The sequence below is a fragment of the Pelodiscus sinensis genome, chromosome 2, assembly GCF_052426305.1.
Source record: "Pelodiscus sinensis isolate ZL-2025 chromosome 2, ASM5242630v1, whole genome shotgun sequence".
Lineage (NCBI taxonomy): Eukaryota > Metazoa > Chordata > Testudines > Trionychidae > Pelodiscus > Pelodiscus sinensis.
In genome coordinates, this window is record NC_143053.1 from 241,807,959 (window position 1) to 241,823,833 (window position 15,875).

Below are 15,875 nucleotides of genomic sequence, written 5' to 3' on the forward strand. Positions count from 1 at the left end.
CATGATATTCCAATCCCAGTCTTTTGAGCCAAAGAAATGTGTTTCCTGAGTAAATTAATTTAGAGAACTCAAACTGTAATTTGTTAACATTATGGAGATGAGGAACTAAGTCTTAGTAACATAATGTTATGTAATTCCGCTGCTTCTCAATTTTTATCTGATGTCAGAAGTTTTTATGTATCTACAGTTGATACTTTTTCTTGGACAATAGTGGTCAACTATTCTTTTTCAGGTGGACTTTATACTTGTGTCCCCCTTTTTTCTTGTATTTAATCATATAAATTTCCTGTCACAAGCAAGACACCTTCTAGCACAGTAATAGTGACTGAAATCCAGAGTCATTTGTAGAGGTGTATATTAAAATATGCAAAATAATAGTATAATAATTAATGAACAACTGTTTCCAGGATTTTTAGTCAAAGAAAATCCTCTGCTACCATTATTCAGTTTTATATCCACCCCAAAATATTTTTGTGGTTTGTAATCTAAAACTTAAAATAGAAGAAGCTATAAGTATGCCACAGATGGATGCTTAGGGTATTCCCAATTCCAAAAAACATGTTTCTGCCAATGACAAAATACATGTGTGGGTTTCCTCCTCTCCTTTCTTTTGTTAACCATACCATTACAATAGATGGTACTAGCATATGTTTGAGTGATTACACCACAAGTACAGGCTGGTTTGGTGTTATATTTCCATAATAACTCTGGAGAGCTTATGCTTCTCCACTTCTGCATTACTGTTACCTTTCCATGATACAGTAATCTCCATTGACCTTCATAGTCTGACCACTGAAATTGATTTTTGCAAAGTGTCATCTGTGTTATAAATTGGTCTGGACTTGAATCTGTCTGAATTAATAGGTTTAAATTTCACACCTACTGGTGATGGGAAGAGAGGGAACAGAAAATGTGTAAAGTGGAGATGTGCTGTATTGTTGAAACACAAGTAAGCTTAAGGATGTTCAATATCCTAATAAGGCATGGGAGGAAACAAGACTGGAGAAAACTAGCTAGATGCTGTAGATTGAAGTGTTTTAAAAATCATTATTTTCAGGGTTGTTATGTTATTGGCAGTTCCTATATGCTTCTCATAGAAGAAACCATACCCAGGTACGACTCAGTTACCACATACCTGCACAAACCAGATTAAATGTGAGTCATGATTATTTTTCAGCTCTCAAAATTAAAATGCATCATAATTTAACCAAAGCTTCATGCAAATCATATGAGGGTCTCTTAACAATACTACCCTGAATTATATTCCTGCTTTGATTATTCACTGGTAACAAGCTGAGTGTTTTTAGAAATAGGAAACTAAGTACAAGGAAGCTACACTGAGACATCACTGAAAGGCTGAGCTAATCTAAGCAAGGTGAGGGAGGAGTGTCATGGCACCATGAAGCTGTTGCTCATGTGTCCAGAAATTCCAACTAGAGTGAAGTGAATAATGGATATTTCAGTTCACTGACAATTCTAAAGGCATGAGGGGAGGAAAGTTTCAAGTTAAATAAAAAATGAATTCTTTTGATTAATCAAAAGTCGGGGGGGGGGGGGGGGGAAAGCTGGTCCAGTGAAACATTTTTGCTGATGGGGTAAAACACAAAGAAGAGGAACACTAAGGTATGCATGACCCTAGCCAAGAAGGACTTTATTTATCCATGCTAACATCTTCAGGTGGAAGCTGTTACCTTTCATTTCACAGTCAAGCCCCATATGCTACTTTCATTGCATTGTGTGCTTAAGTGTTTAATAAAGGTTGGTTACTTTAAGGAGTCATGCAACAAGTTTTGCGTGTGGAGCTTCTATTTGGCAGTTCATCAATTTCCATAGAAAAAGAAACTGTTGTTCAATTAAGACTCTCCAAGATTTCATTTAAAAATACAGGTACCTGAAAATGTAGTTAAGATTTCACTGTGGATTAGATAGATAGGTTTAAGGAGTGTAATTCCCAATATCAGGCTTATTTCTGTGCTGTAGGTTATTCCTCAGGTTTTTTAAGAAAATGATTCACTTGAACTAATCTGACAGAACTGACTGGCTTATCCATTACTGTGCTACATTATTTTGCTTAAGAATGTATTTCAAGGGCACTGTGTACAGTTTGGAAAAGACAGCACATAATTTGAACAGTGTCACATGGGGATTTTAAGGGTCCATAAGTCGTTTTTGGAAGACACTTGGCAACTCTGAGAAGAAAAAACAAATGAGAGCAACTGCTTGTGAGGCTGACATAACCTTACTGTGAGACACATATTGGTCTCTCTGGGCTAGAGCAGCCCTGATAAATATTAACAATCGAGCCATCTGTGAAACCAGAATAAAATCTTTCTCTGAAAATGGATCAGTTTATGGGATCATTTTCACAAGAGTTTTGGGAAACGCAGAAAATACATTTTCCATCTTTTTTTTTTCTTCCCCTTCACCATCACTTTTATTAGCAGCTGAGTGCCATTCTATGCTAGTATGAGGCAAGCTGCTATGTTGCCTAGGGACATTCCCTAAAGGACTCCCCTGGCTGCTTTTTTATGTATTTTCTTCTTGTTCTCTGACCAGAAATTGCAAACATAGCCTTGAACATATAATCATTAGGCCCAGGCCTGAGAGATGTAATCTATCTTCTTCAAGGGAGCCTCTGCATATTCCCACTTACAAGTGCACTGCTGAGCTTTGGGGTCTTGTAGAAATGTCCATTAGAATGTCACAGTACGGAATATGTAATTAATGCATGAACATGAATGAGGACTGGGCTCCTGATCTGGCACTCAGCTCTGCTCTTTCAGTAACGGAGTCAGATAAGGTTTTGAAATGTTAAAAATCTATCTTTTTTTCAAGTTACACCTTACTTGCTGTCTGCCTCTACAGAGTCCTCTCCACTTCTGACACGAGAGAAAATGTGCAATCCTTGTGGACTGCCCTGGATGTTGTTCTTTACTCTTGTGACCACTACAAGATCTGAAGAACAACCACACCCCTGACCAACCCAAATTTCACCAACAAAGGCACCAACAAAAGATGCTCTCCTCCCATTGTGGCTACTGCCCGCCCATTGGAGTGGTTGAATTGTGCCAACAGAAGAGCTCTCTTCCATTGTCATACAGTAGCTACACAGGAGACATTACAGTTATAGTGGTACAGCTGTGCTGCTGTAAAATCTCCAATGCAGACATAACCTCAGTTCCCTGTATGTAATCCTACTGAAGGCTGGGGGTTTACACAGATGATGCTCAGAACATAATCTGGTTGGCAAAACCTTTATTACTTGTTCTGGTGTATAAGAAGGAAATGGCCTGGTCTAACTGTGAGACACTTGCAGGTGGAGTTTGCAGAACAAGAGGTCAGGAAATAACTTTTTTGTCCCACATAAATTGAGCAGATTAGATGCGGAAGTCTTTGACAGATAATGACAGTGGAATTCATTTGAGGCAGAGGTGATTTACAATGAAACATACAGTAACCCAGCACGACCCCTCCACCCAATGACATGGGTCCCCCAGAGCCAGGCAGTCCAGCACCTTCTCCTGCACAGGGGCTGGCTGTTTTGGGTGGGGGCATGGAGGGAAAGTCCCTCTATATAGAGGGTTGGGGGGGGGGGGGCAGAAGAGCAGGGAGGCTTATCTGCATCTCCCTGCAGGGGAGGGGAAGAGCAGCCAGGCGATGAAGAACCCGGGGCACTCAGGTGGCCAGTGGAACTATGTCCCCCCTCACCTTTAGGTAGAGCACATGTGGGTCTCTGCCCACATCTCCAGGCCAGCCAGTGCAGGGCACCTCAAGCTGCCCTCCACAGCCGTGGAGATTATGGTTTTTTTTTTTATAAAGCACCCTTACCCAAAACACTGTATAATAGATAGCTAATAATACTAATAATAGTTGGAAAGATCACTAAGTGGGCACTGAGACCTTGAAGAATTTTCAAGGAGTTTGTGAAAAAAAAGTTAGACTACAAAACCAATTAAGGCATCTCACTCTTTTCAATTACTTTTTATTACTTATAATCTAGAAGGAGGATGAAGAAAAAAGAATGAAAAATGGGAGGGGCAGGAAGAGAATGTTATTTTTCTTGGCTGGGTCCCCATGGGGTCCTCAAAAAGGAAGCTGAGCACAGGTCCCCACTAACTCTAAATCCACCACTGATTTGAGGAATAGAACTGGTCTTTAAATGTTTCAGCAGGGTAGCTGTGTTAGTCTGTAATGAAAAAACTTAAAAAAATAACAAATAGTTTAGTAGCACCTTAGAGACTAACAAAAAATGTAGATGGTACCATGAGCTTTTCTGGGCACAACCCACTTCTTCAGCTGAAAGGAGTGGGCTGTGCCCACGAAAGCTCATGATACCATCTACATTTTTTGTTAGTATCTAAAGTGCTGCTAGAGTATTAGTTATTTTTATGGTTTTTAAATATAAGGTTCTGATAGCAGGAACTCTGTGTAAATGATTGCCTTGTAGCGAACGGCTGGTATATTTGCTGAGCTATTTCTCTCTCATTCCAGCGTTAAGTACATTTTGTGGCAAATTTTCAGAAGTGATTGATTAATGTTAGTTTCCGGAATTCCCTCTTGGGCATCTAAATAGATGGCCTGATTTGCAAAGGTGCTGAGCAGCCAGCAGTTCCCATTAAAAGTTTCTGGGGTATTAGATCAGGTCCATTTCTAATTAAAATAGCACAATAACCTGGTCCTGCTGTCCTTACACAGACAGAGCTCCAAGTGGAAGTCAGTTAATTAAAGTCAGTATTGTTTTCTTTCTGAGCAAGGGATTCTGGATTGGGACCTTTATTTTTTTAAATGACAAATGGAGATGGGAAAATTTCTGTAAAGGGAGCTGTGATTGTGTTATGGTGCCAAATGTTGCCTCTGCAGTCTTGCTTTCAACAAAAAAGCCATTTCATCTGAAGACATAATATAACACTGTCATATAATGTTTGCTATTTTTAATAGAAAAATGAGCCACATGATGCAGCAGGTACAGCTAAATGACAGAGTTGTGTGCCTAATGATGTGAGGCTGAGAACTGAGGTACAATAAAGAAAGTGGTGAACAATTTTTGAGTGAAGTCTCAGAGCCTAATTTTAAAAGACTATAATCTATATCTGTTTAACCCACGAGTAAGATATATGTATTTCTTTACACTGTTTATAACTTCATTGTTGTTAGCTCTTTAAATAAAATACATTTTATAAATGAGCCGAGATAGACTGTATAAGAACACAGACACTGGTTCATATACATTTTTCATTAGCTGTGTGACCTTTCAATTGAAAAATGTTTTAAATTGCTGGTGACTGAAAGAGAAGGTATTAGAGGATAATCCCATGGAAGTAAGGTGCTTTGTTTCAATAATGAAACACTGGTTTACACAGTAATGACCCTGGGTTGGGGGGAATGTATATTAAGAAAATGGATGGTGATTTCAGAGTTACTTATTAAGCATACTACAAAATGCAGAATGGCTTAATAAATAATAAATTATAAAGTTTATACAATATAGAATAGTCAGTAGTGGTGTTTTATTCTCCTGAACTGTTTTGCTTTGTTTTGCTCTGAGAGTATGTCTACACTGCAGAGATTTTTTTTTTTTGAAAAACAGCCGTTTTTCCGAAAAAACTTCACTTACGTCCACATTGCAATTGTGTTCTTTCAAAAAAAAAAAAATTGAGATGAGAGGGGTTTTTCCAACATTGGTAAACCTCTTTCTATGAGGAAGAAGCTATTTTATCTTCCTTCCCCTCCCATTTTTCATTCTTTTTTCTTCATCTTCCTTCTAGATTATAAGTAATAAAAAGTAAATGAAAAAAGTGAGGTGCTTTGATTGTTTTTGTAGTTTAACGTCTTTTCACAGACCACTTGAAAATTGCTGAGGGTCTTGGTGGACCACTTAGTGATCTTTCCAAATATTGTTTGTACCATTAGCTAACTCTTGTAAAGTGCTTTGGATAAGGGTGCTTTATAAAACACAAAACAAAAGATAATCTCCATGGCGGTGGAGGGCAGCTTCAGGCACCCCAGTGGCCCTGCACTGGCTGGCCTGGAGATGTGGGCAGAGACACATCTCTAGCTCTACCTAAAGGTGAGGGGAACACAGTTCCACTGGCCACGTGAGCTCCCCAGGCTCTCCATTTCCTAGCCACTCTCCCCCTCTCCCATGGGCAACCATGACTCATCAGGTGGCGGCCAGCAGCTGGAAGGCTTCTGAGGAGCACTGGGTAGCTGCACAAGTGGCGGACGGCAAGAACTGGTGCTTTCCGGATTCCAAACCCCGCTTTTCTCTGGCTGGCTGTGCGGCTCCCCCGTGCTTCTCTGAAGCCTGCCAGCCTGTGCTCGCACTGCTCACTGCCTTCTGCCAGCTCTCCTAAGACTATAGCTTGCAGGTGAGCCTCCCTGCTCTTCTGTGCCCTTTATAGACAGACTGCCTCCCTCACTACAGAGTGGCCATCTCTTGTATGGGAGAAGGTGCTGAACAGCCTGGCTCTGGGGGCCCCCCATCATGGGGCGGGGACCTGCCAGGGCACAGTATGTTTCATTGTAAATCTGCCTCTTCTAAGTATCCAAGCTAAGCTGGCTGGTCTATAATTCTTTGTTCTTCCTTTTAAAGTATTACCCTTCTGCATTCATCTTTCCTTGAGCTTCTCTGTGTACTTGCTATTATAGTAAAAAGTGACTTCCTGACACCTATCATCTCCCTAAATGTACACTTAGCATCTTTGGAGAGAAAGGATCTAAATAAAATAAAAAGGTCAGTCCCTGAGTCAGTGTGACAGTCTGCTTTCATAGTTATCTGTAACTAATCAGAGTTCTAACCAATAACAATTTTTGAAATAGAAAGGTTGTTTTTAAGAGTAACCCATGGTATTTTTTTCTTCTTCTTGAAGAGGTGCTTAGACTTTTTTACTTGTCTCTTACACAGGAACATATCTGTTAAGTTTGTATGGCAACCTCTGTCTGTGTGACATGGTGTTCCTTGAGCATTTGGGGTTAAGAGTGTAGGAATGTGAAGAGAAGCTGCGTAATTCCTATTACTTAAATGGAGATACTCTCAGGGCACTGTATGCAAAGCACTGTACAATAAATAAATAAAAATGCTCATTGGACTTTTGCAGCCCAATAGACAATACAAAATGGTGATGATTGATCAAATGCTAGGAAAAATAAGGCAGGTCCTAGAAAATCTTTCATTTTCTTTTTTTCTCCGTCTTGGCCTAGATAAAGAAATCACCTTTAACAGCATGCTTTATTTCTCTATCACCCCCTTACCCTCCTCCTCCAAAGCTTTGAAGAAAAACTGTAGAGCCTGATCTTCTTCCTCTTGAGACAAAACTGCCCCTAACCCTACCTCTGAGGCATCCGTATGCAGGGTGAAGGGCTTAGCAAAATCGGGTTGGACCAGAACCGGTGCATGTGTTAATTGGTATTTAAGGGACCTAAAGGCCTGGTCACACTCTGGGTTCCACTGTACTTTCTGTGGTGCAGTGTGCCTGGTTAGGTTTGTGAGGGGCTGTTGCGAAGTTAGGGACAAACCAGCGATAATAACCGGCAAAACCCAGGAACTGCTGCACCTGTCTCTTAATTGTGGGGGCTGGGTACTCATGCAAGGCTTCAATCTTATCCACCAGCGGCTTCAGCTGGCCTCTACCCATGGTGTAGCCTAAATACGACACCTCCCGTTCTCCAAAGTGGCTTTTACTGGGGTTCGCCATGAGACCTGCTTCCCTCAAGGTAGTCAGGACGGTCTCGATGCGCTGTAGATGTTCTGGTCAGGATGTACTGTATACAGCTATATCATCTATATAGGCTGCGTAATGTTCTTGTACCCATAATATCCATCAATCTTTGGAAGGTTGTGGTGGCGCCATGGAGACCGAAGGGTATTTTGATAAATTGGTACAGCCCAAAGGGTGTTGAAAAGGCCATCTTCTCTCTTGATGCTGGTGTGTAAGGGATTTGCCAGTAGCTGTGGGTCAAGTCGATGGTTGAGACGTATTGGGGTGCTCCCAACCGCTCTAGCAATTCATTCAAGCATAGCGTGAGGTAAGCGTTGAACCTAGATATAGCGTTGATCTTCCTAAAGTCAATGCAGAGCCGGGTCAACCCATCCTGTTTCAGGACTAAAACTCTAGGGTTTCTCCGTTCACTCCGGGACTCTTCCACTACCCCCCCATTGCAGCATATACTGGATCTCCTCCATGATGGTGTCCCACATCCACCTCAGGAGAGGCCGCATGGGATCTCTAACTCTTTTCCCTGGTTCAGTCGCAATATGATGGTATATAAAGGTTGTCTGGCCTGGCTGGTCCATCAACACTGGGGGGAACTTCCTCAATAGGTGAGTCAGGTCTGCACACTGGCGCTCAGTGAGTTTTTGCCCTAGTTGTGGGATTACCTAGTTAGCTTTTTCTCCTCCCCAAGGGCCCAACTCAGATTCAGGGGCTACGGGGTTAAACATCAGGCCTTCTCATGCTTTCCAGGCTTTTAATAAATTAACGTGATAGGTTCTAAGGCTCTTAAGCCTACCTGGCATTTTTATCTTATAGTCTACAGCTTCTATCCGCCAAACTACCTCAAAAGGTCCCTGCCACTTGGCCAATAACTTTGAATCTTGTTCAGGCAACAATAGTAGGACCCTGTCTCCGGGCTCAAAAGTTCTTAATCGCGTCCTCTGATAATAGTATTTAGCTTGTTTTTCTTGTGCTGCCTGTAAGTTCTTCTGGGTGAACTCCCCCAGGTTGTGAAACCGTTCCTGTAATTTTAGGATATATTGCATGGCCCCTTGTACCCAACAGTCTGTTCCTCCCAAGATTCTTTGATAATATCTAGGACACCCCCCCCCCCCGGGGGGTTGATGACTGTATAAAAGTTCGAATGGCGAAAATCCTGTCGAGGCTTGGGGAACCTCGCGTATCGCGAATAGTAGTGCGGGCAAAGCTCTGTCCCACTCCTTGAGATCCTCGTCTATGCGTTTCTTCAGCATCCCTTTTAGAGTTCTATTAAATCTTTCTACCAACCCATTGATCTGCGGATAGTAGACAGAGGTCTTTATTGTCTTAATTTTTAATAACTGACATAGTTCTATTATTAACTTTGAAGTTACATTAGTCCCTTGATTAGTGAGTATTTCTTGGGGTATCCCAACTCTTGAGAAGATTTTTATCAATTCAGCCGCTATAACAGGTGCTGTCATATTCCGCAAGGGTATAGCTTCAGGATACTGCGTTTCATAGTCTAAAACAACTAGGATATACTGATACCCTGTTCATGTCTTTTCCAGCGGACCTACCAAGCCTAGGGCAATCCTCTCAAATGGTACTTCAGTTATCAGCAAGCGCACCAGGGGGTTACACCTTTGGCATTCAGGGCAGGAGTTACAAAAATCCTGCACCGTCCAATACAACCCCGGCCAGTAAAACGTCTGCAGTATTCGTTGGGACATCTTTTCATGTGCTAGCATGTGCGAGTTCTAAGAGATGCTTCTGGTACTGCCATGGGACCAACAACTGCTGCACCCTTCCTCCGCCCTCCACCCCTTCCACAATCCTATACAGCCTGTCCCGGTGTACCTTGAAATGGGGTCTGGTAGCCAGCGGGCAGTCGGTTTCTTCCTGTTCGTCCCAGCTCGTGGCGTTTTCCCATGCTTGTCACAATAGTGGGTCCTCTCTTTGTTTTCTCAGAAAGTCCCCATTCCATAAATCAAGTTGTGGCATCTCTGTTGAGTCGCCCTGCCAGTCCTGTTCTCTGGGGCCTCTTTGGGTGTTGTGGCTAGGCTCTGGACCGGTTTCCTGCCGCTCCTCTTCGTCGTCTCCTTCCCCTAGGAGGGCCTCCTTTCCTTCTTTCCTTTGTGAGTACCCAGTGGAATCTCTTTGAATCTTGTCCGAAGAGGGCTGGGTAGGCTAACCCCGGCACGATGGCCACATAGCACCATGCCCCCCTTGATCCTTCTTTAATCTCAACCAATGTCATTGCATATGGCTTCACATCCCTGTGTACACACTGTACAAAGATGGGGGGACCTTGAGTTCCACCGGGCTCCACCAAATCTTCCCTCACTAGGGTCTGCCCGCATCCTGAGTCCACTAGGGTGATGACTTCTTTACCCTCTATCTCAATTGTTCGTAAAAAATTTTCACCTTCCTTGCTCCCCGCCACATTGTCTCCCGTTAGCACTTGCCTGAAAGTGCAGTCCATGTAAGGGCACTCTTTCTTGAAGTATCCTTCCTGACCACATTGGAAACAGGCCCCCTTATTGAGGTGGGCCTTTACTTGCCCCTTCTCTCCTGATTGAGAGTCCCTATGGGGTCAGCATCTCTCAGGATGGTGCCAACCATACGGGTGCTAAGCGCCTTACGTCCATTCACCCCAGGCCTTGGGCTGGCCCTGCCTCACTGTTTTCTGTCGGGTGTGGTTGACATCCTATCTCCGCCTCCGGCGGGGGAGTGTCCCAGGTTGGTTTCCCACAGTACTCCACTGATTCAGCCATTGCGTAATCCTCCATTAGCTTGATGGCTTCTTGCAAGGTGGTGGGGTGATTACGTCGTACCCATCTCTGGCTCCCTCTGGGTAATATAGAATCATAGAATACTAGGACTGGAAGGGACCTCGAGAGGTCATCGAGTCTAGTCCCCTGTCCCCATGGCAGGACCAACTACTGTCTAGATTCTAGAACATCCTTGATAGACATTTATCTAACCTATTCTTAAATATCTCCAGAGATGGGGATTCCACAACCTCCCTGGGCAATTTATGGCAGTGTTTAACTGCCCTGACAGTTAGGAACTTTTTCCTAATTTCCAACCTAAACCTCCCTTGCTGCGGTTTAAGCCCATTGCTTCTTGTTCTGTCCTCAAAGGCCAAGATGAACAAGTTTTCTCCCTCCTCCTTATCACACCCTTTTAGATACCTGAAAATAGCTATCATGTCCCCCCTCAGTCTTCTCTTTTCTAAACTAAACAAACCCAATTCTTTCAGCCTTCCTTCATTGGTCATGTTCACTAGATCTTTAATCATTCTTGTTGCTCTTCTCTGGACCCTCTCCAATTTCTCCACGTCTTTCTTGAAATGCAGTGCCCAGAACTGGACACAGTACTCCCACTGAGGCCTAACCAGCGCAGAGTAGAGTGGAAGAATGACTTCTCGTGTCTTGCTCACAATACACCTGTTAATGCATCCTAGAATCATGTTTGCTTTTTTTGCAACAGCATCACACTACTGACTCATATTCAGCTTGTGGTCCACTATAACCCCTAGATCCCTTTCTTCCGTACTCCTTACTAGACAGTCGCTTCCCATTCTGTATGTGTGAAACTGATTGTTCCTTCCTAAGTGGAGCTCTTTACATTTGTCTTTATTAAACTACATCCTGTTTACCTCAGACCATTTCTCCAATTTGTCCAGATCATTTTGAATTATGACCCTACCCTCCAGAGCAGTGGCAACCCCATCCAGCTTGGTGGTATCTGCAAATTTCATAAGTGTACTTTCTATGCCAATATCTAAATCGTTGATGAAGATATTGAAGAGAGCCGGTCCCAAAACAGACCCCTGCAGAAACTGTTTCAAAATCACCATCTCAGCCACTTGGGTCCTGGTTCTTTGGTCTGGCTCTAGCCATCACCACCCAGACTCTCTTAACTTTTGGGCAACCGCCTTGAACCTTGCCCCGGCGGGGAGTGCTTCTGCCTAAACCTCTGGTGGAATGTCTGTGGAGTTACCCCCATCTGATCGAGGATAGCTTCTTTTACTTTATAATAATGCAAAGCCTCCCTGGGGTTTAGGCCCCGGTAGGCTAATTGTGCGGCCCTGGTCAGTTAGGAGGCCAGTAGGGTGGCCCAGTGTTGCTCTGGCCACCGGGCCGCTGTGGCCACCCTTCGTTAAGAAGGCCTTGGGGTCGTCAGATGGGCCCATCTTCATGAGCCGTATAGGCAACTGCACTGGGGAATCCTGTTTGGTATCCTCGGATCCCAAGAGCACTACCCGTCCTAGTCCCTGGGCCCCCTGTTGATGGACCCACCTTTCCTGCTGCATCTGGAACTGTTCAGCCAAGTCCTTTACCAGTTGCCTCTGTTGTTCTTGGTGTTGTGCCATGAGTTGCTGGATCAAAACTGTCTGTTGCTGCTGTTGCTGCCTTTGGTTTTCAGCAACCCATTCAAATATCTTGGCTGGTTCCATTGTGCCACCATCCCCCCCCAACTTTCTCTCCCTGAGGGGAAGAGATTGATGAAGAACAGCGGAACGAGAGGGAGGAAAGAAAGAGAAAACAAATGAAAAAAGAAAAACCCAGCATCCCCAGCTAACTAGGCCTGTCCAGTCCAGTATGGCCTTATTCTTGTTCATGCCCTCACAACAGGGTCCTGGGGACTAACGTACCCACATTCTCCACCAGTGTAAGAGGGTCTTTGGCCATACCCCCTTTCTCTTGTGGTTTCACCTCCTTTGGGGCTCCATCTGCCGTGTGCCCATAGGCTATTTACTCAGTTTTGGACCATCACCCCAGAGGATGTGTTTCGGTCCTGTCAATAAATATCCCTTAAGGTCCCTCTTCCAAGGCACTCCCGCGGGGGGGGGGGGGGGGGGGGGAGGGTATGGGAACCCGGGCCCGCCCACTCACACGGGTCCCAACCCAGGGCCCTAAGGACCAATATGGGGCTTCTGCAAAACTCACCAGTCCTCAGGCAATATGCAGGAAGCCCTGCCCTGGATTACTTCCTACCCCCACAAGTCTGGTTCATGGTCCCCGGTGCATTCTCTCGTCTCCTACATTCCTTCCTACCTTTTCCCCACCCTTGGCATACTGCCTCCTCCTTTTGAATTCCCCGCCGGGACACTTCCATCCCTCCCCCCTCCCCTTGGTGTCATGCTGCTCTCCCATCACCCGTTAGCCCCACCCCTTGCTTCCGCCACGTCTCTGTGCCCCCTCCCCCACCTCACAGGGGCCAGGTGCCCTCCCATTTCTCTGCTGATGTTGCGACTCAGCTGAACTGTGGCGTGGGAACAAGCGGCGCAGCCAAGGGGGTTTGCAGCCAACTTCCTGGACAACATGGGGATCGGAGCGGCCCAGGTGCGGGGTGAGCTCGCACCACTGGAGTGGGACGGAGTCGTCCCATCACAACATCACAGACAGAAAATATAATGTTCACAACATATCTTTAGAGTTATAAAAGCCTAAATTACTCTCAACTAATAACCTGAAACTTTTTATAAATGGAAATTTTGCATGTAGCTAAATGCTTTCTTAAATGATAACACTGCACATGTGCTATGCTTGATTGCATCTTGTTTTCTAAATTAAAAAAATGTAAATGTGGCACTGAGAAAGTTTAAAAAGATTGAAGGCAGATTATGTCAGCAGCACAAAGACACCAATGTGACTTCTATCTACCTAATCAACCTCCCCTGCTCTATGTGTGTATATCTCCATTGTTTACCTTCAAATCCATAATATCTTTGTATCCTTTCTCTGGGCAGGATTCATTTAAAAAAACTAATGAATTTAAAAATATGCTTTTCCCTTGTCCATTTGATAGAGAGTCCCACAATTTGACTTTCATTGTTTCCATCCTTGTCTCGCCACTATTTTCTGCTCTCTTTCTCTCTCTCGCTCTCTCTCTCTCTCTCTCTTTTTTTTTTTTTTTTTACTTTATTACATTTTTTATTGAGGCTTGAGATGAACCGGTCACTGCATGATGGGCCCATTACACTTCCTAACAATTCCATTTACACCTTATTGTTTGTCTTATTGCTGGAAAATTCAGGTGATTCATCATGCCTGAAGAAGCACCTGATCCCAATTCCCTTGATATCACGATTGCTATGTGACAGGAATACAGTAAACAATGATTTTCAGACTCTGACAGGCCGAGGTGATAACTCTTTCGGGACTTTTAGCATCTCAAGTATTGATGAGTTCCATTTTCATAATGCTGTGTTTTCTTGCTTCCTTTCAACAGCCCACTGAATGCGGAAAAGGGTGTGGAGTTAATAAAGGATGTGGCAGGTCTCCTGAAGCTGCAGATGAGTGCTTTTGATGATGTCAAGTAGGTATAGGGTGCTTATTCCTTCTATTTTATATGGTTTTTCATGGCTATACTTCAATATGTATTTTCTCAAGGAAATAGCTACATTTTTACCATTAAATTCATCACATGGGGCAAGAGAGGACAGATTATCCTGACATTCTTTGCCAAGTTTTGTTTACAGTTAACAAGAGCCTACTTAATAAAAATGATCTGATGCAGTTGCCAAAAGATCCTCAAATTACGACTAGTATAAGGAAAAAGGAAAAATATAGAATTTATAATCCTTGAAGGTGCTGTATAAAAAATAACTAACCCTCACTGTACCTATGTAAGATAAGTATTATATGGGGGTATTCTATTCAGTTTCATAGAAGGAGAGGTAGTGTCTAAGGTAGAGTAGGACTCAGGAGGTTCTAGCTTTGAGTCTTGTGCTTATAACAGTAGATTATGTGTCCTTCAAACTGTAGCTCACTCATTTAACTAGCCATAGGGGTCCAGACTAGTTTAAACGTTGTTTTATTTTTGTTAGTTTCATCTGACAGATACTATGCATGTTCAACCTGTAAATTGGACACGTTGGGACTTGAAAGATTTGGTACAATGAAGATAATGCTTAAATTTTCTAAGGGTGGAAATGTTTGCACAAGAATTATAGCTCCTCCATGAGAGAGAGCTGAAAAATGGAATTCAGCAGAATTTAAGAGAAAGCTTATCGAGCCTAGAGATTAGATCATGGGAAGGCTTTAACAGCTTTCAGAGAAATTCTAATAAGGGAGATAATATATGGCTATTTTCCCCACAGTCTCGGTTACTCTTTTGCCAGGTACTGTTGGCAGCAAAAATGGCTAGGTTCAATTTTTCAAGAAGTTTCCTAAGGACTTAAATATCACTAGCTTCAACCCCTCTACAGAAATCTGGAAACTTTCATAACCACTCTGACTACTCCTTATGGGCAGATCTTCCCCACTTGTAACCACTGAGTCCAAAGGCTGTAAAAAAGGAGAACTTTGGGGATGGACAGGGGGAGAAAGACAACAGAATTAATTTGGGAAAAACACTAAGTAACACATTAACAAATCTTTTGTCAGATTCCCACCTCCCAGGATGTCTTAAAAGTAGTATCCACCTTGGCCCTTCTTTGACCAGTAAGGGTGACTGATGTGTTCTGGCCACTTCTTACATCCATAGTTCCCTACTCACAGTTAGTTATCCTGGAGAAATCCAAAGACTCTAGCAGGTCATTGCTAGCTGGGTAGCTCTGGGAGTTCCATTCCCTAACTCAGAAGAAGTGATTTCAGCTTTAATTGCTAGGTATGGAGGTCCATACGAGAGTCCCTGGGATAGATTGCTGCTCTATGGTTTCAGTCTAAGCTGCCTGCCTCTTCCGCTGCTCTGTGCCATCCATCACCTTGGATGTGCTGCTGCTACAACTGCTTTGTGCCGTATGTCACCTTGTAGCTGCTGCCACTGCTGCTTTGCATCATCTGTTGCCACCACACTGCCACTACTGCTTGAAGCTACCTAGACTTTGCACTGTTCAGCAGTCTTAGCTCAAGTCTCAGGGTGAGATCAGAGGTGGGAAGCAACTGCAGCATCTGTCAGGAGCCTTTTCCCTCTTTTGCTCCCTTACCTCTGACCAGGCTCTTTTATTCAACTGCTCCTGACCACAATCTTTGTCAGGTGACCTCAGGCACATTCAGTGTCTTGTCCTTGTGTTTCTCAACAAGGTTCAGGCCTGCCAATGGGAAGGGGGAAGGGGCAAAGGGGGCAACTGGCCCAGGACGCAGCAATTCAAGAGGGCCCAGGACTCCTGGCTGCTGCTGCTGCTACTGCAGCAATGGCGACTGGAGACTTGGGCCATTTAAATCACCA

General features: G+C 43.7%; 1 protein-coding gene across 1 annotated transcript in view; it reads left to right on the plus strand.

Moving 5' to 3' along the window:
* Nucleotides 1–15,875, plus strand: part of PTPRN2 (protein tyrosine phosphatase receptor type N2) — a 944,343-nt gene that overhangs the window by 372,108 nt on the left and 556,360 nt on the right. The window contains exon 10 of the mRNA XM_075922745.2: nucleotides 13,935–14,021. Within this exon, the coding sequence (XP_075778860.2) occupies nucleotides 13,935–14,021 (87 nt within the window). The remainder of the gene's footprint in view (nucleotides 1–13,934; nucleotides 14,022–15,875) is intronic.